The 26012-nt window shown below is 38.3% G+C and overlaps 1 protein-coding gene across 1 annotated transcript; it reads left to right on the forward strand.

Annotated features, from left to right (window-relative positions):
* LOC104272955 lies at window positions 1–25972 on the forward strand (the record flags this gene model as incomplete). The annotated part of the gene is made up of 4 exons (XM_009868081.1): window positions 1–140; window positions 19241–19388; window positions 25008–25170; window positions 25922–25972. Coding segments are annotated over 4 exons (502 nt in total), but the record flags the coding sequence as incomplete, so codon positions are not given.
* Window positions 25973–26012: the final 40 nt, after the last annotated feature.

The raw sequence follows: 26012 nt of genomic DNA on the forward strand, positions 1-26012 counted from the left end.
GTCTCGATCGAGTATAGCATCGTGTACAAGTGTGAGCACCCAAACTGCTTCTGACGATCAGGTTGTCAAATTCTGGGATGAACTCAGTTTAGTTGGCTTACCGGATGACATTGATCTTCAAGCCTTATTTGAGCCAACAGGTAAGATACATGGCTATCCTCCTTTTTGTCCTGGCCAGTAGTAGCACAGTAGCTACAGTGACAGTCGGTAAAGTTTTTCAGCTGTTGGTTTTCTGTGCTCTGGTGTTTTTCAAGTGTTTGATGATGCTTTCATGGCTTTTGCCAATGTTAGGTGGTGTTTTTGTATAGTCTTGTCTTCAAGGACTAGAAAGAATCATTGTCAGTGTTACATGGGAAGATATTTGTGCTGAACTAGTGTTCAGGTGGCAATATATTCAGTATCATGATTCTCTTTTGGGAAGAAAAAGAGAAAGAAATGTAATGCAATTTAATATAGTTCTTAAAAGTCACAACCCTGTAGTTTTACCTAATCTTCAACTACTAATGCCGAGTTGTCGGAAATAATGAAACAAAACTTGCAAGAGCGGTATTGCTAGAACAGTAGAGGCACAACACACTTAAATGTTTCCAGTATCTGCAGGTTTTCTATCAGAAAACTGTCTAGTTTATTATCTGCTCTTTCATTTTAATGGAACTTCTCTTTTTATTCAGTTCTGAATTACTTTTTCAGAAAAGTCCAGACGCTTTGTTGCCAGTAGTGCAGTCATGTATTTTGCCTCAAAAACGGAAATGTATTTGTGCAATAATATAAGTATTACTATTTCATGAGTGTGGAAACTCATTTAAAAGTCTAATTAAAAACAAAAAATGTCATTTGACTATTTAAGTAGTTATACCACAGTGTGTGTGTATGGGTGAGGGGGTGTTAATCAGTCTAATTTTTTAAAGTTGTTATTTGTAGGGAATTCTCCCTAATCCCTTACAGAGATATTTGGGGGAGATTTTTTGATGCTCTATGATTAAGTTGGCCAAATACCTAATTTCAACAACTAATGTAAAGCATCATTTCTAATCTAGTATAAAGCTGTTCCAGTTTCCTTGGAAGTATGCATCATTTACATTATTTTCCCAGAATCGATTCAGAAACTTTTAAAGAGCTACTTGTTGAATTCTGCAAGTTTGAGACTTCTTCCTATTATCTAGATAAACATTTCTAATTATATCTCTATAGTGTGTTTGTTGTACTGATACAGTTTTCTAAGTCCTTTATGTGATGTTTCTGTTCATGGTGTATTTTGAGCTTTTAAAAGTTCTGTATAGAATTCTAAAACCTCATGTGACCTCTAGTGATGGTGACTCGACCACTTCCCTGGGCAGCCTGTTCCAGTGCTTGACAGCCCTTTTGGTGAAGATATTTTTCCAATAACGAATTTAAACCTCCTCTGGTGCAACCTGAGGCTGTTTCCTCTCGTCCTATCATGTGTTACCTGGGGAAAGATACACAGACAAATGTTGCCTACAGTGAAATAGAAGATCACATGTAACTCTGTGGGTGTGTCTCACCCAAACATTCTATACAGAATCATAAAGTCATAGAATCACCGCTGTTGGGATTGCTTTATCAGGCATCTGAAAATTAGAGACGCATACACAGAATGTGCTGATACAAAGGGAAGGCATGCTATGTGTAAAAGAAAATTGCAGCATATTTAGTGTCTGATAACTGCAGTGTCTTCAGTGCATGATAGTAAGGGCATTGAACATTGCTATAAGAAAAACAGGAGGAAGAGAGACCGTTGATTTTATCTGGCGAGTATTTACTACTAGAACTAAGTCTCGTGCTTAGAGGAAGTGCTTGACAGAGTTGTACAACCAAAACTCCTTTTCTTTCACAATGCATTAGGTCATTGCTGGGCTCATCACCGCTGTGCGGAGTGGTCATTGGGAGCCTGCCAGACTGAAGAGCAGCTATCGGTGAACGTGGACAAAGCTGTTGTCTCAGGGAGCACAGAAGTGAGTAAAGAGACTTGAATGCTCAAGGCAGTTAGAGAATAGGGGTGGAGTTGGAAGATTTCTTTCGACAGGCCTTCATGATGAAATCTACTGTTGCAATTTATTAAAATGCTTATGGAATTGCATGAAGTGTATTGTTAATTCATTCTGAGTTAACTAGAATGTAGGAATTAGCTGACTGACCCAAAAAAAAATACGGACAAAAGAAGAGTTGAGTTCAAATTAGCAAATGCTGTGCTAGGTAGAGGTATTTTGTGCTAGGTATTTTGCCAGTTTGTATTCTGAAATTATATTATCATATTTTTGCTGTTTCCCCATGATCATGCTTGGGCTTATATTTTCCTTGATTCCTCATGTGTTTTATGCATTACATTACTTAAAAAACAATATAGAGGCTACCAATAAATGTTCTCCAGTGCGTGGACTAAAAAGCTGCTTTCCATCAGTCCTTCAATGCCAGCCATAATACAGTTTTCCTTGTGCCTTCTACGCTTTCCTTGCACCTTGTACTTATATTGAATAAATGCTTTGCTTTGGATAATTTGTTTTCTGGCTATCTGCTTTCAAAATAGAAGGTTATTCAGAATATATGAACCTGACAGTGTTAAGTTCTAGATGAGCTTGAAGATGTTAGAACATTTGTATGTATGTGTCTGTGTATAAAAATTGGAGAAAGAATGGAAAGAACAGCCAAAATTCATTACTATTTCTTTTTTTTAAAAAAAATTTCATTGCTGAAAAGTTTTGTCCCCTGGTTTTCTGGCTGGTGCTGGTGGCTGATAGTAATTTTGTGATCAGTTCATTCCCATCTGTAGTAATTTTGCCATAACATTCTGTTTTCTAACAAAAATCCATGCTGCAGTGTTCAAGTGTGTGTTTTGCTTTGGTGAAATTCGTCTTGTTTCTGTTATTTCACTTCCATTTCTCTCTGTATGATACTTTGCTCCTCCCTTGTGCCTCGGGGTGGTGGTGCCTCACCTTTATGTTGTCAGTACGTTTTAAGTTTAAGTAGATGTTCTAATGCAAATATTTAAATAAGAATTCTTGAAGAATGCTGCATCTCTCTGGTGTGATAGTTGCCATTTAGCCCTGTCTTGGTGGGTGCTGCTTTGTAGCTTCTCTACTAATCTTCTAAAATTCTGCAAATAATTATTAGATACCCATTGCATATGTTTCAGTGCAATGCAGAGAAATGAGAGAAATTTGAACTGAGTGCCGTTTTGAGTATTTTCATTCCAGCCTTTGCAGGAACTGTTGAGAAACTTTTTTTACTGTAATACAGCAGTCAACCAGCAAAGAATGATGCTGATTTGGTTATTCTCTTTTATCCTTCTTGTGACATCCACAGGGAGAGCAGACATCTTTATCCCACGATCACACAAGGGAATTTTTGGCTTTTAGTTTTTGGGGGTTGATTTTTTTTGTTTTGTTTTTCAAGAAGTAAGGATTAAACTCTTCTGTAGCTCTCTGTTCCTGACCATGGAGCAGCAATGTGGGGCCTGCTGGAAGAGTTTGCCTGGAACTGGCTTGGAGCCCAAGTATCCTGGTTTTGCTTGTGTTCAGGCTGTAGTAATTGATAGTGATTTTTCTTGCTGCTTTTTAACCTGTCACTAAGCTAAACAAGGCCCAAAAAAGTAGGTGGTGCTGGTTATCCTATGTGATAGTGGAAAAAGTGAAGGGAAGAAGTTTTCTTTGCCTTAAGTATTTTATAAAATTTTTGAATGAAAGGTATAGCAAATAGATTAATGTATGTTTTAGCATTTACAACTGTATGTACTTTCCTTTTGCTAAAATTTTGGGCTTCTTTCTAGTGTGATGTTACTGCATTTTAAAAGCAAATTTCTAGTCAAATGATCTAAATACTCTTGGCAATACAGATGCAAGTATGTGCTCAGGGCATACAGAAAAATAGTTTAAATAAAAACAAGCTGCATGCTATTTCCTCTACTTGCCACCAAATTTGCTTTGGGTTTTGTTGTTGTTTGGTTGGGGATTTCTGTCTTCTTGGAAGTCCCTCTGGCATGACATGAGTTTATGATGTGGTCTGTAGCCCTGACATTTTCCTTAGCTGGGAAAGTACGTTTTCTTTACCTTATGTTCTTACACAGATTAATTTTTGACATGTAACAAACTTTTTCATCATAGCATAGTCTGTTGGTTTATGTCTTTTAATTTGTGGAGAGCATTTTAGGGCTGTTCTTACCTTGAGGGTCTCTTTAATTTGTAAGTTACGTTCATGTTTCTCATTAGTTAGGCTGCCTATTGTTTGCAAATCTGTTTTAAGTGGATATGACAGTGTTTCTCATTACTCTGTTTACCAGTTGAGATGTCCATTTGGCTTCACTGAACTCATGATTGCATTAATAAAGCTTGTGTGGACATATTTCATTGACCTGTTCCAAAGTATGTCTGTTAATTCATTTTGGTTTTCTTCTTGGCCCGTGTTTGCTGAAGGCTGAATACAGTACTGCGGAGATCTCGGTATCTGTGCAAGTTTCACAGAATATCTTGCTTAACCTGTCTTTCTTCTCAGTTCTTTCTTTTGATTCACTCATTTCGAAGGCCTGGCAGAGACATCTGACCAGTTTGTTACATGTACTTGTGTCTAGACGTCGGTGGGTTCTCTTTTGTCTTTCTCTCCAAGTCTTGCGTTTTGCCTCTCTTTAATATTAATGAGTTCACGTACTTGTCTGTGTGATGTGTTTGAAATCTTATCTGTCATCTTGTTGCATAACAACTGCCAAAAGCTGGAATATACCGTTAAGTTTATGGTAGCTCAAGCCCTTATGGGTGGCACAAGTGACTAATTTTGGCTCATTGCTTGCCTTGCTTGTGTCGGCAGGCGAGAGTCATGGATTTTCTCAGAACCACTTTCTAAGTTTAAAAAGTCGTAAGGGAGAACTGGTCATCCAGGTGACAAGTGTGTCAGAGCTTTTCCCAAGATGACTTTTAAGAGTTTGCGTACTTGTCCCCGAAGTTTGTGTAGTAGGTAAGAGCCTGAGCACCCAGACAGGGCAGCTCCTTCCCCCACTGCTTTAATAGGCTTATGGGATTTTGGCGTAATGTTGTCTCAAGTTTTGAAAGAAGAGAACTTTTTGTGATGTAGACAGGAGGAGAGAAAACTTCCAGTGATTTGCTCAATCTAGACCTTAACTAAGTTTTCTTATAATTCATAAAGGCTCTACTTTCTACATTTACCCTAGTAAAGAAGCTGTCATGTTGTCAGCTTTATGAAGGCAGACTTTTATCAGTCAGGGGTTTCTGCAGATCTTTGTGGTAAGATGCAAAGACAGTATGAAATGGAGACATAGTAAGATAAACTAAGCAAAGAAAACTGAACAGAGATCAGAGTTTTTTCTGAAAAAAACCCCGAATAGATGCGGGCAAGCAGAGATTTCTGCTTTTCCTTGTATTTCTGGCTTCAAACTTAACACTTTCTTAACTGCTGCTTTTTGATAGTTCTAAGTGTGAACTTACTGGAATTACTATTTAAAATGGAGGCCTTCAGAGCTTGCATCTGCTCAGCTTTTAACAAGAGTGGTTTCTGAAATATTTTCAGGTATTTTTACATACTGCTTTATAATTTCCTTGTTTATTTTACATATACTCAGTAGGTGGCTGTTTCTCTACGGTTAGCTGAGGAAATAATAAACTTTCCTATATTTCTGCCTTACCTTGGTCTTCTGTTTTTCTGCTCTTCTGCTTTTTTTCCTCCAATAGGTAAGTATCTCAAATCAATAAGTGAATTTAAAGAAGACTTAGTAGATAACACTTTTGAACCACTTTTGAACAAACTGTACTCAAGAAAGGAATGCAGTGGTAACTTTCCCCGCCAGCTTTCTCTTCTGATAAGATGTAGAAAGCCGTTTACAAGTCTGGGAGAATTTGCCAAGGACACTAAAGTTAAAGAAAACTATGTTGATGGAAGCCAAGAAGGAGGTTCCTATCTGATTAAAAACTGAATAGGGGAAACATGATAGTAATGAAGTGTCTCAAGCAGTCATTCCAAAATAATGGTACTAGTCTGTTTCCGTTTTATAAAACGTGGATTTCTGTTTACTTTGAAATTCTGTACAGCATTGTGCATATTTATCTACTTCACAGACTTCACTTTTCCAGTAGTAGTCAAGTGTTTCTTCAGGACCAAGACTCTTGCAGCCAGACACCTGAGAAATTGTTGTCATCTTCTCCCACCTGTCTTTTTTTCTTTAGTTAATCAGGACAGAATTTTCTCTCTGTACGAGGCAGCTGTTTTCTGCTCCTGCTGAGTTTCTGCAGGCAGTGTTTGGCGTGTTAGCAGTGCTGAGAACTGTAGGAGTTGTTGCTTTGCACAGAGGAAAGCTGATCAATAGTATCTTGCCTTGTTCCAGGCTCAAAATGATCTGCTGTTTTGACACTCCTCTCTCTTCTAAGCCCTTTTCACATGGTAACATAGTCTTGAAAATTTTTTCTAAGGCAGCTTTCCTTGAATTCTGTCACCAGAGGTGGGAGATTGCTCCGTTTGCAGATGCTTCCAAGTTGGGGCAGTGTTACGAGGCCTGCATATTAAATATCTCACTTAAACTGTTTCTTGTCCAGCTACTGTTTTTAAGTCTTTGCTCAGGACTTGATTCTCTCATGATGCTTACCAAGCTAGACCATAAAGAAATAAATAAAGGGACAAGTTGGGAAACACGTAAAATGTTTATAATTTTTTTTTTATTTCAAGTATTTGTCCATACTTTGAAAGTATCTTCACTCCTTAGCCTCAACACTCTTCTCGTGTTGTTGAGACTTGAGCAGAACAGAGCGCATAGAACTGTCTCTTTTTTTGGGATAGAGTGCGGGATTTGCAGTTCCTTGGTGCTCTGAAAGCTCCCTTCTTCCTTTGTCATTACAGGAAGAATTAGTAATTCCTAAAGCCTGGGGAGAATGCATAAAGAACATCATCTGTCACAGTTTATTGGATTTCTGGACAGAGCCCTCTGTATTTGCCCATCCTTCAAGAGGAGGCTTTGTAACGTGGTACTAAATGAGCAGCGCTGGTATTCAGAAGTTCCTCTCCCAACTCTTAATTTTTTTATGGTACTTTTGCACGCACAAGGCATTTGGCTTCTCTTCGTCTTCCTTCATTTCAGTTCGGGGGGTGACTACCTGGCTGCTCTGTTCAGTGGCGTCTGATTTCATCTTACTGAGGTGATTTTTTTTTTGTTTTGTTTTTTCCTCCTGTAGTTACTTTTGTCTTGCAACTGAGGGAGCGCTGCAGGAAATATTCTTCCAAAATAACATCTCTGCTCTTTTTTATGGGTTGCTATTTCTTAGGGAACTCCAGCACAGAATGTGCTAGAGAAAGACTAGAGGAATAGTGACATACGTGTCATCAAGATGACATTTCCATATGCTTTTTGGTCAGTTTAGTAGTTTCATTCGGTTCCCAGTGTGTTTTAAAGTACTCCAACTGTTCAGCAGTGGGGAACATGGGGATTTCAGTTTTCTGTGAATAACTCTCTTTTTATTTTCGAGTTTCTCTAGAGGTGTGTACACATTTCTCTGCCAGTGATGACAAGCTCTGTATTTCAAGGAACAATGAAGTGACTAAGGATACAGCTTTGTTAGCATTTTGACACTAAATTATCTTCCATGAGTTACTCTGTACAGCTTGGATTTTGGTCACCTGAAGCCAGATCATTTGTGTCTTGGAGAACGTGAATCGGGCTGTTCTTCCACCTCATTAATGACATCAGAAACGCGATGTCAATTATTTTATAACTGTATTTTCCAAGTTCTGCAAAGCAGCCGTGGTGTCTTAAGACTGGCATAGTTGGTTTTGGTTTGCTACATGTAATTCTTCTGGAACACCTTTATATACCATAAATGATGTCAGTACGGCTTCGGTAAATCTGTTCAGGTTCACGAGCTGCCATGGGACTTGTGTGTGTGTATTCCGGTTTTTTTGCAGATCTAGCAGTTTGAGAACCTCTTCATAGTAAGATTTACAACTTGATTCTCGTTGATACCACTACACGAACAGTGATTCAACTGTTCGTTCGAATGAAAATAAACTTTATCATGGCACACTTGTTCCTTTGAAATCATCATCCTGTAGTAGCTGCTGTGAAAAGCATACCTCAAAATAGAGGAGCCAGGCAGAGGGAAGAAATAAGAACAAGCAGAAAGAAAAAGGAAGGTGGCCAACATTTGAAATTACTACGATTATTGAGAAATAATAAACACTTTCCTGTTTTCTTTTCACTTATAATCTCACTCTAGGAGCCAAAGCAAATGCAAAAAGACCCCAAACAACCAGCTAGCATTTTGGCCAGTAGTGGTTTTTAACTCTATAGTCACTTTTGCCAGGATTTTTTTTTTTTTTTTTTGTTTCAGATTTTCCGGTGGGATTTTTAGCATTTTGTTATTTCCTCTGTAGTGAAACATAAAACAAAAAAATGAATTACAGTTCTTATAGATAGGAATTTTGTTCCCTATCAAAAAACGACACCTCTAGAACTACAGAGTTTAGGACTCTGCTTTCAAAAGACAGTTTTCAGTTTCCCCAGTTGTCTCATAGACCACATTTTTTACAAAATAAAATACGTTTTTCTGTATCCCTCCTATGTAGGAACATGAAGTAATTGTTAGCACTGACTAAGAACTGTATGCTTCTCTCCTTATAACAGGTTTTTGTAGTTACTTCGGCACATAAGGTACGGATACCTTGGGATCTAATTAGACTCCACGCTTGGATGTGGATCTTCAGTGATGGATTTAAAAGTATGAAAGAATTGTGATGGGAGTAGTCTGTCTGAGCAGTATGATCATGAAGTGAGAGGCAGTAGCATGTGGAAGAAATGGGGCTAATGTAAAGTCTAAACACTTTTGATTTTAATCATGAATTTTATGTTTACTTAGAAAGAAAACTTCATTTATTTTCCTGCTGTTTCTGAGATAGTTACTGCGCACTCATGAATACTTTGATACTCAAGTAAGTCTGTGTATGTTACTGAGGGAGAGATTGTTTAGAAATGTTGATAGTGATGGTCTGATTGAAGTTTGTTGATTGAATAGCTGATCTGTGGAGATTTTTCCCTACAAGTTTTTAGATGGATCATTATTTCAGTTCTGTAGTATTGAGTAACTTGTCAAGTGAGCTAGCCGGTGAGGAGCTAGTCCTGTGCTTCAGCATTTTAAAAGTCTTAGGAATTTTTGTGAGTGGAAAAGTATTACAAGTGTGAAGAAATATTTATTTCAAGGCTATGTGACACATCCCCAGCACTTTTTTAAATTAGCATATCAGGAAACAGAAAACATTCCTTTCTTGAGAGATGCACCGTCCTCTTTATATGCTGCTATACAGTGAAGTCTGAATGTGCCAGATGTTGGCAACGTGTTTGACACAAAGCTTTTTCTGGGTTCTTGTTATGGGAGTTTGATTCTTAACAAGTACAAATACTTCAAAGTGACTTTTCAGTCTCTATAGTAGTTTCTTGCTTCGTAATGCATTACCATCGCGATTTTGACCTGTTGATTAGAAAAAGGAACACATGATAATGTGAAGACAGTTTAGGTATAGTTAATTTTTATATCGTCTTCAACATGCTGGTTCTATTTACAAGAGGAAGGCAGGCATTAATTTGTGAACAACAGTTTGCAGAAGCATATTTGTCTTAAATGAAGCAGAAGAAAAGATGTGCATTTTTAAACCGATGCAGTTTTTGGAGAGTTTTCTTTTGATCCGTTTTGTCCCGAGCCTTCTGTGAAGTAACAGCTTTGTTTGCCTCCCTACCTTTTTGCTTCCAAGTATATGGGAAAAAAACATAATAATATATCTGCATAGCAAGTAATATTATCAGTGCACACTCATTGATTAGAGTGAAACTGTATCTTGTTCCTTCTTTGATCTGAAAAAAGTAGGTGTCAGAGGTTAACCCCTGCCAGCTGTTGCAAAGACAGTGACTAGTGTGTGTATTCTAACATTTTAGGTTAGAGTAATAAACTTCATTCAGAGTAAGACAGGGCTTTCCGTAACCAGTCTTTTTTTCTAGTGCATGAATACGATTTCTTCATGGCCTGCTTCACCCTACGCTTTTGCAGACCTGAACAGAAGCACAATGTGATTTGTGTCAGGTGAACCTACATAAATGATCTGTCCCATAATAACTGCATTTCTGGAACGTGGTAACACGCGAGGAGGGAGAAGACTGGCTTACCTAGGCAGTACGAGACAGCCTTCCTTAAGACAGTTCGTGTGGCTTCGTCCAGAGGGAAGCGTTTGATGTTTCAGCCAAAACTGTTGCTGTTTCTCTCCGGCTGCAGTGGTGCTGCTGGTTTCCTGCCGTGGGGCTGGGGGAGCTCTCCCCAGGAGCGCTCCCCTGGCACCCGAGTTGGAAAGCAGACTCAGCCTTCAGAGTTTTCAGTCTGTGGATATTTCGAGATGAATGCTTTGAAAAAGGCACCTTTCTTGAACTCTAGATGTCGAATAGATGGGTACTAGAATGGGGCGAGAGAGATTGTTGCTACAAAGACATTTCTGAGAGGGTTTTGATGCTGACTAGACGATGGGCATTGCCGATGCTGAGGGCAGTCTGTGAGGGGTAGGAAGCAGACAGAGTGGACTAGGGGCACACAGAGAGACCGAGAGAGACGCAGCAGTAGCCCAGCAATGAAAGCTGAAGAGCCCAGCTGAGAAACATGAAAGGGCTTATGTTCCTGAAGGAATTTCCAGTGCAGGTTTCCTTTATTTCAGTAACATTCACTGAAATAATTTACTGAAAGCTCTGAAGTGAAGTTGTTTAGTGTGTGTTCCAAACTGGTGAAGTGTGTTCCACAAAGACCTTTTCTTCCTTTTTTGCATGATTTGAGTAGAAAACACTTTTTTCATAGTATGCCAGAAGAAATTCTCTATCTTCTTTTTCCTCTTCTCCCCACCCCGGGTGTCTTTCTCAGTTGTTACTCTAAGCATTAAGGCAGTGACATGTTAGTTCATGTTGAGGTGGCACTCTCTTGCTGGGCATTTCATTTCAAGATTTTATGATCTCTGTGCACTAAGTTATTTTGGGGGCTTATGTATTAAAACCGGGAGGAACCTGATCTCCAAAGAGCAAAGAAAGCAGGAAAATCACACTATCTCTTAAATCAAGATTGTACTTTCTTCCTCAGCTAGTGCTTCAATTTTCTGGTGAAATTTGATCCTTTTTGGTGCTTTGCTGTAGAGCATGAGACTATGGATACTTGGGCTCTCCCTTTCCCCTGTCTTTCTGTGCTCTGCGGCTCTAGCATAGTCCTTCAAGGTCTACAAAGGAAAGAAAAGGTCAATACAATGCCCTAAATTTTAAATGTGGACCAAAGAAATAACAAATTGGTCTTTTAAAAATCTATGAAAACGCTTTACTAATTTATTTTAATTATTATCTCATTAATATTTTCAACAGATAAGAAAATTAGAGCTCTCTCTATATTTTGAAAAGGCAGGAAACCATACCCAACTCTTAAGAAGCATGCCAGCAGTAAGCCTGTAGAGAGTTATATATCGCTTTTGTAGGTATTTGAATGCAACCCTCATTTTCCTACCTTACTACCTCATCACTCATGGATGCTTCTTATTTAATTTTTTTTCTATTTAGTCTTTTTCATAGCTAATAAGGTTTTTTCTAATGTTAGTGCTTAAGGGTTTAATTTTGCCTTTGTTTGATGGTTACATTTATGAAAAAAGACTAAGCCTCCTGTCGTTAATACTAGTTTTAGCCAAGGATGGGCCCTCATTATGCTTTGAGCACTATAGAAGTGAAAAGACATCTTCGTTACCTTCAGTAGCTTGTTCTTCAATAGATGGCATGTAAATAAAAGGAAAAAAGAGCCCTGTGGGACAACTTACAGGAATATATGCTGAGCTGTAGCATGTTTGGTTAGTCTTGGACAATTGACTCTAATCTTGGTTTCGTAGCAGTTTCCCTATTAAACAGTATTTTATTTAAGCATGTCTTTCAAATTTTTCATGAATGTGGGTTACGTGCCTTATTTTGAACGAGGACTTTAAAGTTCCAACTTTTTAATTTATGAAGTGGCTTTGAGTATTCCAATTAAAAGAGTGTGAGTAATATTTTTCCTGCTGAGTTTTCATTTGGTGTTTTCACCCATCCTTTAAAAAAAATCATACAAACCGTTTTCATTTAAAACTCAGGAGTACTTGTATAGTCTGTTGGCATCAGTTTGCTTTTAAGCAGTCGCCTAAAAACTGCTTCTGAGATTGGTTTACTCAGCAGCTTGCAAAATCAAACCATTAGCAAAAAATAGTTTTGAACTCCCTGCAGAATTTGTTATTGACTTCCATTAGCGTAAGTTCTGTCCCAGAGTTGCAGATTGAGCATAAATATTGCAGGCATCAGTATGAAGTAGTGCTGTTAATGCAGGTGTCCTTGAGTGGTTTTTTTAATAACATGGAACAAATCACGCGTGAGAGAGGCCTCTTATGAATCTTCACAAATGTGGACCCAAGTGTCTTTTGTGTGTGAGTGCATAACACTTGGTGATAAATACGGGCATTGCTTGCATTAAAGCTATTTTTTTGTAATGATCTGGACTACTATTGATAGTCATCTTTTTGTGTGAAAGAATATTGTTTATTTTTATTTATATAATTGTCCATTCTGCAGATCTGACCTGGGAATAAAAAGGAGGTAGACGATGGTATATTTGCTGCAGGAGGTGTGCCATGAATCGTAGTCATGAATATTAATAATAAGAATCCTATTTAGTAACATTAGTCGAAGAATGAAGTGGCTTCTTCTCAAATTAACTTACCATAAGCTTTTTTACCAGTGTTCTTTTTTCTTCAGTGATATTAATGTATTCTCTCAAAGATGTCATGTTCCCCTTCAGTACATTGGGAGGAAAAGGGGTTGTTATTAAATCAATCAGTAAGTATTTCCTTCCTGAAGCACTTAACATTGGTAAAACAGCTTGATATACCCTACGTATGTTGCTGTGACATGATCTCACTTCAGGTACAATGGGAATACACGTATTCAATCTGCAGTCTAGGCAAGTTTTCTTAGGACAACGCAGATATTTCCACATCTAGCCTTTTTGCTTCCCATTTTTAATTCATAGAATAATATTGCCTTCTGGTTCAAAAAATTTCCCCACTCTCAACTTTTCTATGAAATTGCCTTGCAAAGGACTGAGAAGAGTGGCAGGTTCTGCAGAGTAAATAGTGAATCTGGATCTAAATAAACTGCTGTCAGATACCTGAGCAAATACTGGTATTTATTTTCTTTTGTTTTTCTTTTTCTTTTCAGTTCAATTACTGCATGTTGTTATGGCATTATTAGGTGTTATTTGTATGGTATTTCCAGGGAGATGTGTTGACAAATCATAAACCTTTAAAAGCAAATAGAGACTTTGAGAGAAAAAGTACAAGACACTTCAGGTACTATTGTGATTCTGTGAGCTCTGTAAGAAAAACTCTCATTTTCCAAAATGTAGATCGATCGGATATATTGAATAAGTAAGAGTTTCAGGTTTTCCAAATGTCATACCAGGTGAATTTTTTTTAATGAGAGGAACTTGAAATACGTGTTGAATAATGCTCTCATTCAGGAAGACTTACTATTACGCATCCATCACATCAGAACGTGCCTTAGGCACCTCCAGAATGTTTGCTTTCTGTCAGATGTAAAATGTTGTGATGGATAAATCCTCCAGTAAAGGTCGGACCTGGCAGCAATGCTCACTCATCCGAGAACCCAAAAGGTCAGAATGCTCAAGATTCTGGTAAGACTAGAAGCTGAGCATCGCAGTAATGTCCGGTTATTCTTCTGCTCTTAATTTTATGTGAGCCTGTTGTGTTTGGTACTTTCGGAAGTTCATTTCTGTAGGTGAGTGCTCTCTTGCAGGCTTATCCACCAGCTTGGTGTTTTTCAGCCTTTGCTGAACTCCTTTAATTGGAAGAAATCCATTTTGTGGTAAACCATCTCTTGCCTTACGGGTGTTTTTAGTGAAGTGTTCACCCTGGTACTGTGACAGCACTGTTAACCCAGAATGAGGCTGATTGTGTGACGCTGATTGCCGTGCCATCAGATAAAATTGGGTTTAGAAAAACAGTAATTGAATCTTCATTGGCTGAACCGTCTCAACAGTCTCTGTAATACTACCGGACCGCTCACGCGAATTAGCTGAGCAGCCTGTGTCTTTTGAAGAGTTGATTTGCAGATGATTCTGATTGCTAAGCCTAGGAACCACAGTGAAGTCAGCTTTCCACCGCGTTAGCATGTGGACAACCTCTGTTTAGGACTTGCAACCGCTCCGTGGGCTTGCAGCCTGGTCTGTGTGGAGCAGCAGCAAAATGTGCTGACCAGAGCATTAGTGCAGAATTCAGAATGTGACTTTCAGAATCTCGGGCTGTCTCCTGCTCTTTCTCCGGGTCTCTGTCTTCTGTTGACCCAAATTATTTTCGCCTTCACTAGTTCTGATGTATTATTCATGTTACTTCAATGCAGTTCTACTTTTGATAAAGGAATGGGGTTTCCCCATTTTACTGTAAACATTGTGAGGAAAAGCTTTTGGGACTTTATTCCAGTCCTAGTTTAGCTGTAACTGGATAAGAATAAAAATATCAAAACCTTAGCTTGTCATTAGAGATTAAGCATTATGAAGAAATAGGAACATGCTTCGTTTTGACTACGTGCAACGTATGAAACAGAAGCTTCACCTAATTGTGCATTACTCCTTCAAGAGTGTCAGAAGTCTGTTATACATAGCAACGTTAAAAACCACACAGAATCTTGTAGTGGAGAAAAGGAATTTTAATGTAAAAGAGACCAGGTGGGAATTGATGCTGAAGCAGAAGTAAATATGTACATTTACAAAGGGAATCTGTGACATATAAAGCATAACACTATTTCCTGGCAGTTCTTTCCATTCGATGGCACTAATATCTCTATAATTAAGAAAAATTGAAGTATTTAGAAGAAAACTGTATACTGTTATAAACCATTCTTTTTGAAATTGAACAGCTGTAATTTCTGCTAGTGGAACAAACTATATTATAAGAAAATGATTATTAGTTTAAAATGCAAAATTAAATGAATGCAAAATTAACAAACAGATGGTGAAGAATTATTGTGTTTTATTTTACTCCTGGGTAAAAGGGCTCATGCGCGATTGTAAAAATGTCATCACACTTCGTAAACCTGAAAGCAAACAGAATTTGCAGTTGTGCACATCTGTTTTGGGACACTGCTAAAGGGTTGGAAGAATCAATGTTGTTTTCAAATAAGGGTATTCATCAAAAGGATATCATTTACTTAACAGTTATGGCTTCTGCTAAGCATCAGACTTAATGTTCTGTGGAATTCATTACAAAATTTGGCAGCTTTTTTTCTTCACAAGCTACTGAGGCAGCGTGCTGCAAAATGAAATGAACAGCCTCATCTTATCCTCCCCTTCCTGAACCCCAGAACACCAGCTGAATTACCTGCTCGTGTTAGACCAGTCATTTCAGGATTTTAAATTCTAAGTTGAGATGTTGCTCTTCATGATGCTTGCCCGAGGAATGTCAGCGGTGGAATAGGGTGGAAAGGCAAGGAGCTTATTTGTTTGTTTGAGTAGCTAGTGAATTAAAAAAAGGATTATATAATGTTTGGAGATACCATGTTTTGGGAGGAGGAGTGAGAGAGATATGGGTAAGTGACTAATTTAGTCAAATAGAAAAAAACCCTAAAAGCCCCAGCCAGATGAAACATGTGAAGCTTTTATTAGAAAAGAAATTATATTAATGTTTCAAGCTGGTAGTTTCAAAGTATGCCATCTAATTGCTTTATTTGAGCTCAATTTACAAAAATTAGTGAACTGAAGATGTAGGATTTTGTTTATGATGACTCCATGCCATTTGGAGAGCGCAATTTAGGAACAGCCAAGGAAATAGGAATTATGAACAATAAGGTACTGATTGCAGTCAGTGGGGAAGGAATACTAAGGAGGTGTTCACTAATGAGGAAGGTATTAAAGGCAGGAAATTCTTGTATTTTTTTATGTCTGTACATAATCCAGAGTTCCTTGTCACTCTAACCTTACTATTACCTTGTAAATTAAGGTTATCGTTGAGTGCCTATAGTGACTTCTGCTGACATTAGCTTTCTGTTAAACCAAGTTAATGTACCTCCAAAATCTTGGTTAAAAGAATGCATTATTAAGACCGTAAAATCAACCACACAAAGTTAGGACATGCCAGAAGACAGGTTGTCTGCATGCAGTTAATATCCTTTGGGCACTGATCACGCAGTCTTTGATTATACGATCACTTGCAGAACAGCTAGTGCCTAGTTCAGTCCATGAGATGCGACACTGCTGTCTGAGTAAAAACCTCTTCAGTATTACATTTTTTCAGTGTTCAATATTTAGGTATCTAGACTATTGAGATACTGCTGAAAGAGAAGAATTATTCATTTCCACATCAGTTTTTTATGATGTTTCTATATAACAAACACGTAAATAACTATAATTTTTTTGAAATAGCAGATTTATGTGGCCTTTTTATGCATCTTAGGCTTCATTTTCCCCAAGAGAAGTTAATTTTTATATATATATATAACTAAAAACTATCTGCTAATTTGGATGACAAATTGAAAGAGTTTCAAAAATATTCAAACTTACTTAAAAAGTTGCATTGATGTTGCAGTTCTTTCCTCACACTGTTGGAGTTATGAGTGCACAATCTATGTAGAAATCAAGACTGTATTTTTTGGGGTGTGGGAGGGAAACAGGTTTTTAACTGTAAGGCTAAGGCCTAAAAAAGCTTTAGAAAAATTTTACTTAGTGCCCTGCCCAATATCCTATCTCTCTGAGAGAACTGAAACTAGATCTGTTCTGCAGGTCATCATTCTACAATTCAGTTGCCTATCTTAAGTGTTTTGGTTTTTTTCTCCCGCAAGCAAGCCACAACTTTTTGCAATGTGTACCCTTTTGCCCCTGTGCAAAAGAGGGTGAAGTCTCTGCTTCTTTGGTGCAGAGACTTCTTTTGAAGAGTCTCTTTTATGCACTAAATGCATGTTTGATCTGCAAGCCTTTTTGTATTTGCGCGTACGTCCATAGTTAGAGTTGTGCACATGTGAGCCTGCTCATGCCTTTGTGTCTCTGTGTAAGCGTGTTGCCTTGTGACTGACTGACTGGATCCTGTCCTTGTGCCAGGGAAAAAAAGGGAAAGGCAAGACTTCCCAAACTGCAGATTTAAAACCTTTATGGTTACCTGCAGACCAGCTGGCTAAGTGATTGTGATACAGCACTTGGAGTCAGAGGAAATGTAGTTTTCCTCCTTGTGTCTTCAGGTTGATTTTGTTGATGGTTCCACTCTGCCTCATTCTTTCTGCATTCCCTCTCCTTAAACTTTCTAATCCCTTTTCCCTAGGTTCCTTTTGAGATCTGTCCCTTCACCAGGTCCTTTATCTTAGCACATCAGTTCCCTCAACTCTTTTCCAATTTTAATGCTCAGTTTTAGTTAATTGGCCCTTGAAGTATCATCCCTGCCCCTCCTCAGCTTCCATCTCCATCCATGGTTTTGCCTCCTGGTCTCATCAGACTCGTTCACGCAGTGTAGCTACTCCCTTCTGTCTCTTTGATCCTTATTTGTCCATCTACCTACGTAGTGGACACTCTCATTCCTCAGACGATTTAAGCGACAGTAGTATCAAGAGCCTTAGGGTTGTCTGCTTTCCATTCCAGTGGCTTATTGTACTTAGGCTTAGAGTATTTATTACAGACTTCCTCTCTCTAATCCGTGTTGGACTGAAGCAGTTTTTGCAGAAGGTACAGAGTCCCACCAGTGCTAGAAATTGGAGAGGATCATCCATACTCAATGAAAGTTGATTATTTTTCTGTGATTTTTCACTGACAAACTTTTGCAAATGTTTTGCATTAAAAAAGTAGTTTTCTATAATGTGTTTACATCTAGATAGATCTGCAGGGTAAGGGCAAAAGTTGCATCCCTCACACTAAAATTCCTGCAAAATCACAGGTCTTGTGAGTGAGATTGTTTTTAAGATAAACAAAAGGTTTTTCTTACTGAATTTTCTATTCTCGGAAATGCATGGAAAGTTTTGACTAAGTCTTCCAAAAGCATTGAAGAGAATTGAGGCATATATTATGTGAAGCTTTAGCCCAACTTCTTATCATTCAGAAAACTGACATGAATAGAACAGAATTTATATGGAAGTTTTTGTAAGCAGTACACGTTCACATCACTTCATTGGTAGTGCCACGCTGACGAAACCTTTGCTGTGGACTTAACTGTGTTACCAGTAGAGAACTTCTGTCAGCATATTTTAAGCAAGCTTCAGCTCAAGACTGTCGCCTCAATTTAGATCTCCCTGTGGATGTGTCTACCTGTGAGCTGTGCTTAAATTCCAATTATAGGCAATAGAGATCTGGCTGGCATTGTCAGTGGAGCTTGAAAATGGGACTCACTGTTTGGCCAAATGAATTGCAGTGAAGTAAATTCCATATACTAAGTCTCTAGTAAGTGTAGTGGGAGCTTGAACACTTGGCTCAGATGCAAAATTTCGAGCCTGAAGTTTAGATGTCCTCATCTCAAGCCTTGTGTCACTTGGAAGCACAGCGTGACTATCAGCAGTACGTTCTCCTTTCACTGAGTTTTTGTTAACTGGCTTTCCAAGTGTAGTTACGGCAGCCTACCTGTAGCTACGGAGGATGGGTGGCATAGCTGTAACCTGTACAATACTTAAGCCACTTCAGAACCATTATATGTGATTTAGGAACATAGAAGCTGTGCTGGATTAGACAGAAAGTTGACTTCGTCCCAATATCTTCCGCAGTGTCCAGTAACAGATGCCTGGAGAAGATCATTAAACAACAATCGTGTAGCAATGTTTCCTCCAATTATTTTTTTTCAAGCCTCCAACAATTTGTGGCTCAGACTGTGCTCTGCCAACAAAAAGAAATGTCTACACATACTTCTAAGACCTTCCAAGCATGAATCAAATGAAACTGGCACAATAGTCTGTTTTCTGAGCCTGCCAAAAAGCAGCCTTAAACCAGAGCTGATGATTTCTGTTCTTGCCTTGTTTGTCCTGAAGTTGCCGATGCTGAAGCCTAATCACAATTTAAATTACATTAAACATTATTGACCTTCTCATTGTTGACATGCTAACTAAACAACAGGCTCGTGTGTGCTCTTCTGTCATGGTGGATATTAGATGAGAATTGAGGGAATAGTTGGTTGTTAGCTGTGGGAAGGCTTAGGCTCACTCAAAACATTTACATTATCCTAAATCTTGTAGAAAGCGAGGACGTGAATGAAAAAAATGGTTTTCCTCATGAAAGTGTGAAAACAGCAGCAAAAGCAGAGGAAATTGTATGCCTGCAAGTTATCCCACCAGCTTATATACCGCTGAGGAGAACACAGCTTCAAGGCCCACAGACCCTTCGGTAGAGCTTCTGAACAGACAGGGTTTGGAACATTTCAGATTGTGTGGGGAAGGATTTGTGAGCCGTAAGGTTCTCATGTTTTCCTCTACACATTTCAGGTTTCAAATAAAAAAAATGCTCTGTCTTGGCAAACTTGCTTTTTACAGGTTATTCACCTATCACAACTATCACAAAAAGCACCCTTGCCAAACTTGAAGGCTTTACTGTCCCCATTTTTAGGTGTCTTGACATCCACACTATTTACTTAATGTATTTTCTTGCAAAGGTGGAAAAAGGAGGCAGCTAGTGGGAAGGAGGAACAAAGTAGTGATTTATAGAGAGCCTGAAATCGCCACACTTAAAGGGACTTTTGCTTTTCTACCTTGATTACATGTGTTGAGTCACTGATTGAGGTGTTGGGTGACCATCATTTGTGTCCTCTTGCCTTTGTTCCTGTATAGGTAACTGGGCAGCTCAGGGACAGATGGGGTATCCAGTCAGGAGTTCTGAATTGCAATATAGCCTTCCTCCGTCGTGTGTTGACCTTGGCCAGATTGCGTTTCTTCTGGTTGCCACATGTTTTTTCATGCAGTTTTAGAAGCAAAACTTGGTAGTTTATTTCTAAAATTGAGACTTAGGGAGTTTTTAAAGCTTCTTTGGAGTACTCAGAGCATGAAGTGGACACTGTAGTAAAATTGTAATACGTACGTTCTCTGATAAAAAACATTATAGCTTAGATTACAGTTACAAGAGAGAAATATGAAGTTTAATTTCTTCAGTTTTGGTATATGCTAGGAATTGAGGAACAATAATAACTGACCTCTGATTGACTTACATGCTATAAATTCAAGTAATTTCCTAAGTTGCGACGTGCACTGGAGCAGGCTGCCCAGGGAGGGTGTGGAGTCTCCTTCTCTGGAGACATTCAAACCCCGCCTGGACGCGTTCCTGTGTGACCTGCTGTAGGGGATCCTGCTCTGGCAGGGGGGCTGGACTAGATGATCTCTGGAGGTCCCTTCCAACCCCTGACATTCTGTGATTCTGTGATTGATACAAAATAGAAAATCTAGAAGGTAATTTCGAGGACTCCTGGAAATGCTATTAGTGGTATTTTGCACCTTTTCTAATCAGAAGTTCAACTCAAGGCCATTAATTCTTTTTATGTTGCCGTCATATTTCATTGTGCTCTTAAATACTTGTTGTTACTTAAGATAGTGTGTTTGACATTAGAGGTGCTGACAGTGGTTAGCATCTGTAAGCAATGCAGAGCTTTTCTAGATGATGAAGAAATCTTTGTAGATTATCAGAATTGTCAGAGAAGACATTAATCACTGTTTATACTAAAATTTCTTTGCAGTCTCCTTGATGACAGGATGCTACGGTCCAGTTCTTGTTAGTCGCAGATTTGTTTGAGTGCAGTTATCAGTAGTTAAATATTTTGAAATTTGTTCTTACAGTAATGTGTTAAATTGTTTAAGTAAGGACAGATGGCTTGGGTGCATTTTTGGGTATAGTATCATAAAATAAAAATTGCCTATTGTTATTGTAGGTTTTGTCAATTGACCTTTGTTAAGCAAAGTAGTTCATAATCAGTGAAGCCCTTTTGTCCTTTTGATTAAAAAATGTTTTCCAATGCCTAATGCTAACATTTAACTTTACTGTACTAATTGGGTTGCAACTAAGTATTTATGCAAAATTGCTATTTTAGCCTTCCTTAATGCTTTCCTTCTATAGGGTTGTTATCTGTCCAGTTGCTACGACAGTAGTACTATAAAGTAATTATAAGGGCAATAAAATAATGATAAAAATGGTAAATATGACCTCTGATTTGTTCTTCGTACCATCTGAATAAAATCTTATGTTATCATAAGCACAGGCATCTCTTTTTCATTTGAACTTGCACTGAGTGTTGGAGTATTTCGAAGTATGGAGGCAGCAGGAAGGTTGATGTGAAGTTGGAATACATCTTTTGTCAATTTTATTTTTATTAAATCATGGAGGAAGGTTAGAAGGATATAAAGAGCAGATAGTTTCTCTTGTCACTGTTTTTTCCAGTTTGGCCCTCTGTTTCCATTAAGGCCAGCACCATTCGTGATGTTCACCCGAGCTTCTAAGCCACAGGCAGAGCTCACCTTTTTGTTCAGCTGATTTTTGGTGCAACTGGGATTCTAGCCCAGCGGTACAAGTTTTTGTCTTCCTGGACGTTTTCTTCAGGGTTCCTGCTACTCCAGTTAGTGGAGCATGTACATATTAGAAAAGAGAAGAGATGATCGATCAGGTTTTCTATCATTTTCTATTAATCACTTAGTTCTTCCTCTTTTACTGTATTTGTATAACAGTGTCATTTTTGATCCAATGGGATTAGTGAATAAAGGGAATTTCAGAATGACAATTGAAAGACCACATAACTATTTGCTTTTGAAAACGAGGTCCTTTTCTGTCTGTATGAAAAAACAGTTTTAAATTATGGAAATTAAATAGTAAGAAGTAGCAGATGTCTGGATAGTATCAGAGCTCTGCTGCTGTAGGCAAGTGCAGGACCTGGCTAAAGAAGGTGGTTGGTAACCAGTGAAGGATTTCTTGAGTAGAGACAGTCTGCTGACTCTGCTTTAGTGATGTTTATTTTATTGAATGTACTATGAATAAGTACTGAACTATCTCTCTTTATACCTTGTAAAGTTGTTTTTGTGTAGAACAGGACTACAAAATTATTTGATCCATGAATAAAGCAGTGTAGGACTTACTTTGACAGCTTACCGTTTTCCTGTACCTCGGATTCACCTTCTGCCCCCCTCACATAACGCTTTATCTTCTGCTCGTGCTAAGGAAACTGAGGACTCCGTACCGTGCCCAATGCTGTCCTCATCCACTGTGGCAAAGACACTTCCAGTTCGTGGACAATGTGCTTTATTTCCTCCTTCCACCTCCTACTGTCCTGATGCCGTATTTTAGCCCTGGAGTAGTAAAGTAGTATTTGTTACTGACTTTATTTAGCAGAACTTTTAATGTTTTTTAAAAACGAATATAGTTCACTGTTCACATGCCTCCTTTCTCTGTGGAAATCAGTTAACTGTAATAGCTGCTTACTTGTTCTTCTGGGGTCATGGCGTGTGGCCGGGTTTCAAAGAAGCATTGGCTTCTACTGCTGGAAATGTAACTCTTCTCATCAGCAGCTGTTGCCAAAAACATCCCTTTGGGCATTTGTTTCTTCAGACTGCTTTATCTCTCTTATAAATTCAGGAAATGTTGATATTCTGTGCTTTTTATTTGCTTCAGATGATATATACCACATTGTTTTTAAAGTGTGTGTTTTACTTAGCTGCCAAATGCTTTTCATTGCCAGTGCAGTTTAGCAGATGGGTTTGAAGGGTTCAATTAAATGTAATTTGGGCTTCCATTTTTCTTCCAGCATCTTTACATGGTTCCTTAAATCAACATTAACATTTTCCAAGGCTTTGCAGTAATCCTGTAGTTTGCTCATTTGTAGTAATTTCATCATTTAGTCATATCACATTTGGGAAAAGATATCTTCTGATTTTATGTTGTTATGTACCGTTGTTGATTGATAGTTTTGAAAAACAGGTGTGATGTCTAAAACTGTCGTTTATATCACTATTTAATGCATTATTGCCAGTAAACGTTGTAGTCTTTGAGCGCTTGGAGTTTTTTCATCATTTTCTTTCCCAGTTAAGTAATTCTTAAGGTTAATTATGGGATCTAAAAAAGTCTTTGTTGAATATTTCGTTGAGGGACATGTTTTGGACCTTAGCTACTTCCAAGTTCCTGTTCCTGCTTTTTTTTTTTTTAAACAAGGAATATCTTTGAAAAACGTGTGGCCAGTGAGAGTTGGGCCGTAGCTGTAATTTGGGCCCCAGTGGGAGCGTCGAGTACCAGCTCGTGCAGGGAGTTGTGCACTGGTCAGTGTGCGGCTGTAGTTCAGGAAGTCGGAGGCTTTGGGGTATATTTTCATGATCTCACGTCTACATTCAGGATTTACCTTTCACAGCAATCCTCAGCGAGTGTTTACTGAGTATATTGGTTCCTAGAACAAATTTTTTGCGTGACTTTGGTTTTGTTGGCAGTCCTTCAGTGTAATTACTATTGCTGCCTTCTTCACCTGCTTGAGAAACTCTGTGTAATTGCTTGCTTGTCTTGTTGCCCCTCCTCTCCTCTGCATTTCAGCTAGTCAAGTAACGGAATACATCTTTTGCCTACCGGTAGTAGGTGTTAGAGACAGGAGTAGAGGTGAGAAGTCCTGCAGATCTGAAGATTAGACTAAGTGTGGTAGCTCAGAAACATGGCAGTAGCTGTCCTTGGTGACCTGCTTTAATTTCTGTTCCAAAGCATTTTATCTTTTTAGGCTGCGGTTGTGTTTAGCATAAACTAATATTTTTTTCTTTCTCCTGTCCCTGAGTTGTGGTGCAGGCAAATATTTTCCTGGAGATGTAAATTTCATCTGGTTTTAAGGATATCAAGGTAGCTGTTAACACAGGCAGCTTTGTGATTTCTGTTTTCATACAGGCTGGTTTTGGTATCTGTGGACTTGTAGTAGCACTGTTTCATGCCTAATTTCATGTCAGGCTTTGAAACAGAAGAATGACAGTGATAAATACTGTCTCTCTTCAAAGAATTGAGCAGACGCAGTATGTAATTTTTTTTCGGTTGGTTTCTGTTCATATTTGGATGTTACTTGACACTAGAGCTAGCAACCAAACATGCCAGCATTGATATTATATTTTTGTTATGAAAAACAAGAGTCCCCAAGCTCAGTTGTTGCTTTATGTATGTATGTCTTCCTGTGAGCCGCTGACCTCTTTCTTCTTAAGTTTACTCCACATCTTACGGTGCTCTGCTCTAGCCTTAAAAACTGTTGTTGCCTTGGTGAAAAAGTGCAAAAGCGTGTTACAGTTCTTCAGGGACTGTAACGAATCCAAGAAGGAAAAAAGGTTGATTAACTGAATCAGGAAGGTGTGGGTGATATTTTACAAGTGGACCAGTGGAATCTGTTCCCTCTTGACTAAACAACTCAAGGGTTATTGGGTAGTTCTTTCTGAGAAATTATTTCTTTACAAATGTGACTATGGTCTTTAATAGTAATTATGACTTCTCAAAGTTTGATGCTATTACTTGTGTAACCTTGAAAGGAGAGATGAGAAGAAAGTGATGGGTTGTGTAATGCATTATCATCCCAGAAAGAATTGTATAATGTCAGTAAGATTTTTGGTAGAGCATGATGTTTCATTTCCATTTGCATTTCTGATTATAGCGTCTGCAGTTTTACATTACAGCGTACAGAGCTTTGTGGGATTTATTTACAGCCTATTGACAGGGTACTGTGGTCTGCCTTTGTTACGCAGAGTAAGTCTCCAAGTCTCTTTGTTGAAGACATAGCTCAGGTTAGATAACATACAGAAGAAAAGTTCTTTTCTGTGACAAGAAGAATCCCGGTCCTTGGAGTGCATTTAGACTGGGTTTTGTTAAAGATTTCAAATAGGAAAGATACGAGAGTGCTGCTGAAAGATGCTGTCTGCTAGTTTACTCCTTCCTACTGGGCAACATGTTTGTCCGTTAAATGACGCTGGGGAACAGGTCTAGCTGAAAAAACTGGGTTTTGAACAGTGTGTTATGTTTGGTTTTCAGCGATGTGCATATTGTAAGCACCTTGGAGCCACTATCAAATGCTGTGAAGAGAAATGTACCCAGATGTACCATTACCCCTGTGCTGCTGGAGCAGGCACATTTCAGGATTTCAGTAACTTGTCCCTCCTTTGTCCAGACCATATTGATCAGGCTCCTGAAAGATGTAAGTACAAAGTATTCAACTGACACAATTTCACCAGATTTTATGAAAACTGCCCTGTGGCAGGATCAACTTCAGAGTGCTTCTGTTTAGACCTATTTTCCCAATTCACCCAAGAATTCAGGTATGTTCAGGTATGAGAAAGATGCAGGTTCATACCCTTCTGTTTTTAAAATGTGACAGTGGTGCACAGCAGAGTTAGTATTTCTCTCTTTCTTATTCCCTCACTCATTCATTCATTCATTCATTTATTTATTTGTTTGTTTGTTTGTTTAAATTTATTTATTTATTTTACTGGCGAAGGGTTTGCTCATGAGGTTCTTCCATCGGGATTTAGTTCAAATCAATAGACTTGCTTACTTGCCGTAACTGAAATTAGAGCAACAATATTGCAAACGCTTCAGCTAAATAATAGGTTTAAATCTGTTAGGAGCTTTATTTTGTACTTGTTCCGAAGAAGAGTTAATCTTAATGCTCTCTTTTTGTCTTAAGGAGAGTAAAACTATTTCTTTTGGTAAGACTTTATTAAGGTTTAAAATGAATGTACTTTTGTTACAAAAAGATTAGTTGAGTGTATCAGAAGACCAAATTAAAAGAGTGGTTATTAAGTATATTAATTAAATTTGAATTTCTTAAGAACGATCAAGTTTTGTATGATTAAGTACTGTTAAAGAATTTCTTGGCTTTCTTAAGTTCTTGGAATTGTGCATCGTTTTGTACAGAATAATAACTGAAAACAATTATTTCTTTGTAGCAAAGGAAGAAGCAAATTGTGCAGTGTGCGACAGCCCTGGAGACCTCTTAGATCAACTTTTTTGTACTACCTGTGGCCAGCACTACCATGG

Source organism: Apaloderma vittatum, unplaced genomic scaffold (assembly GCF_000703405.1).
Source record: "Apaloderma vittatum isolate BGI_N311 unplaced genomic scaffold, ASM70340v1 scaffold32774, whole genome shotgun sequence".
Classification (NCBI taxonomy): domain Eukaryota; kingdom Metazoa; phylum Chordata; class Aves; order Trogoniformes; family Trogonidae; genus Apaloderma; species Apaloderma vittatum.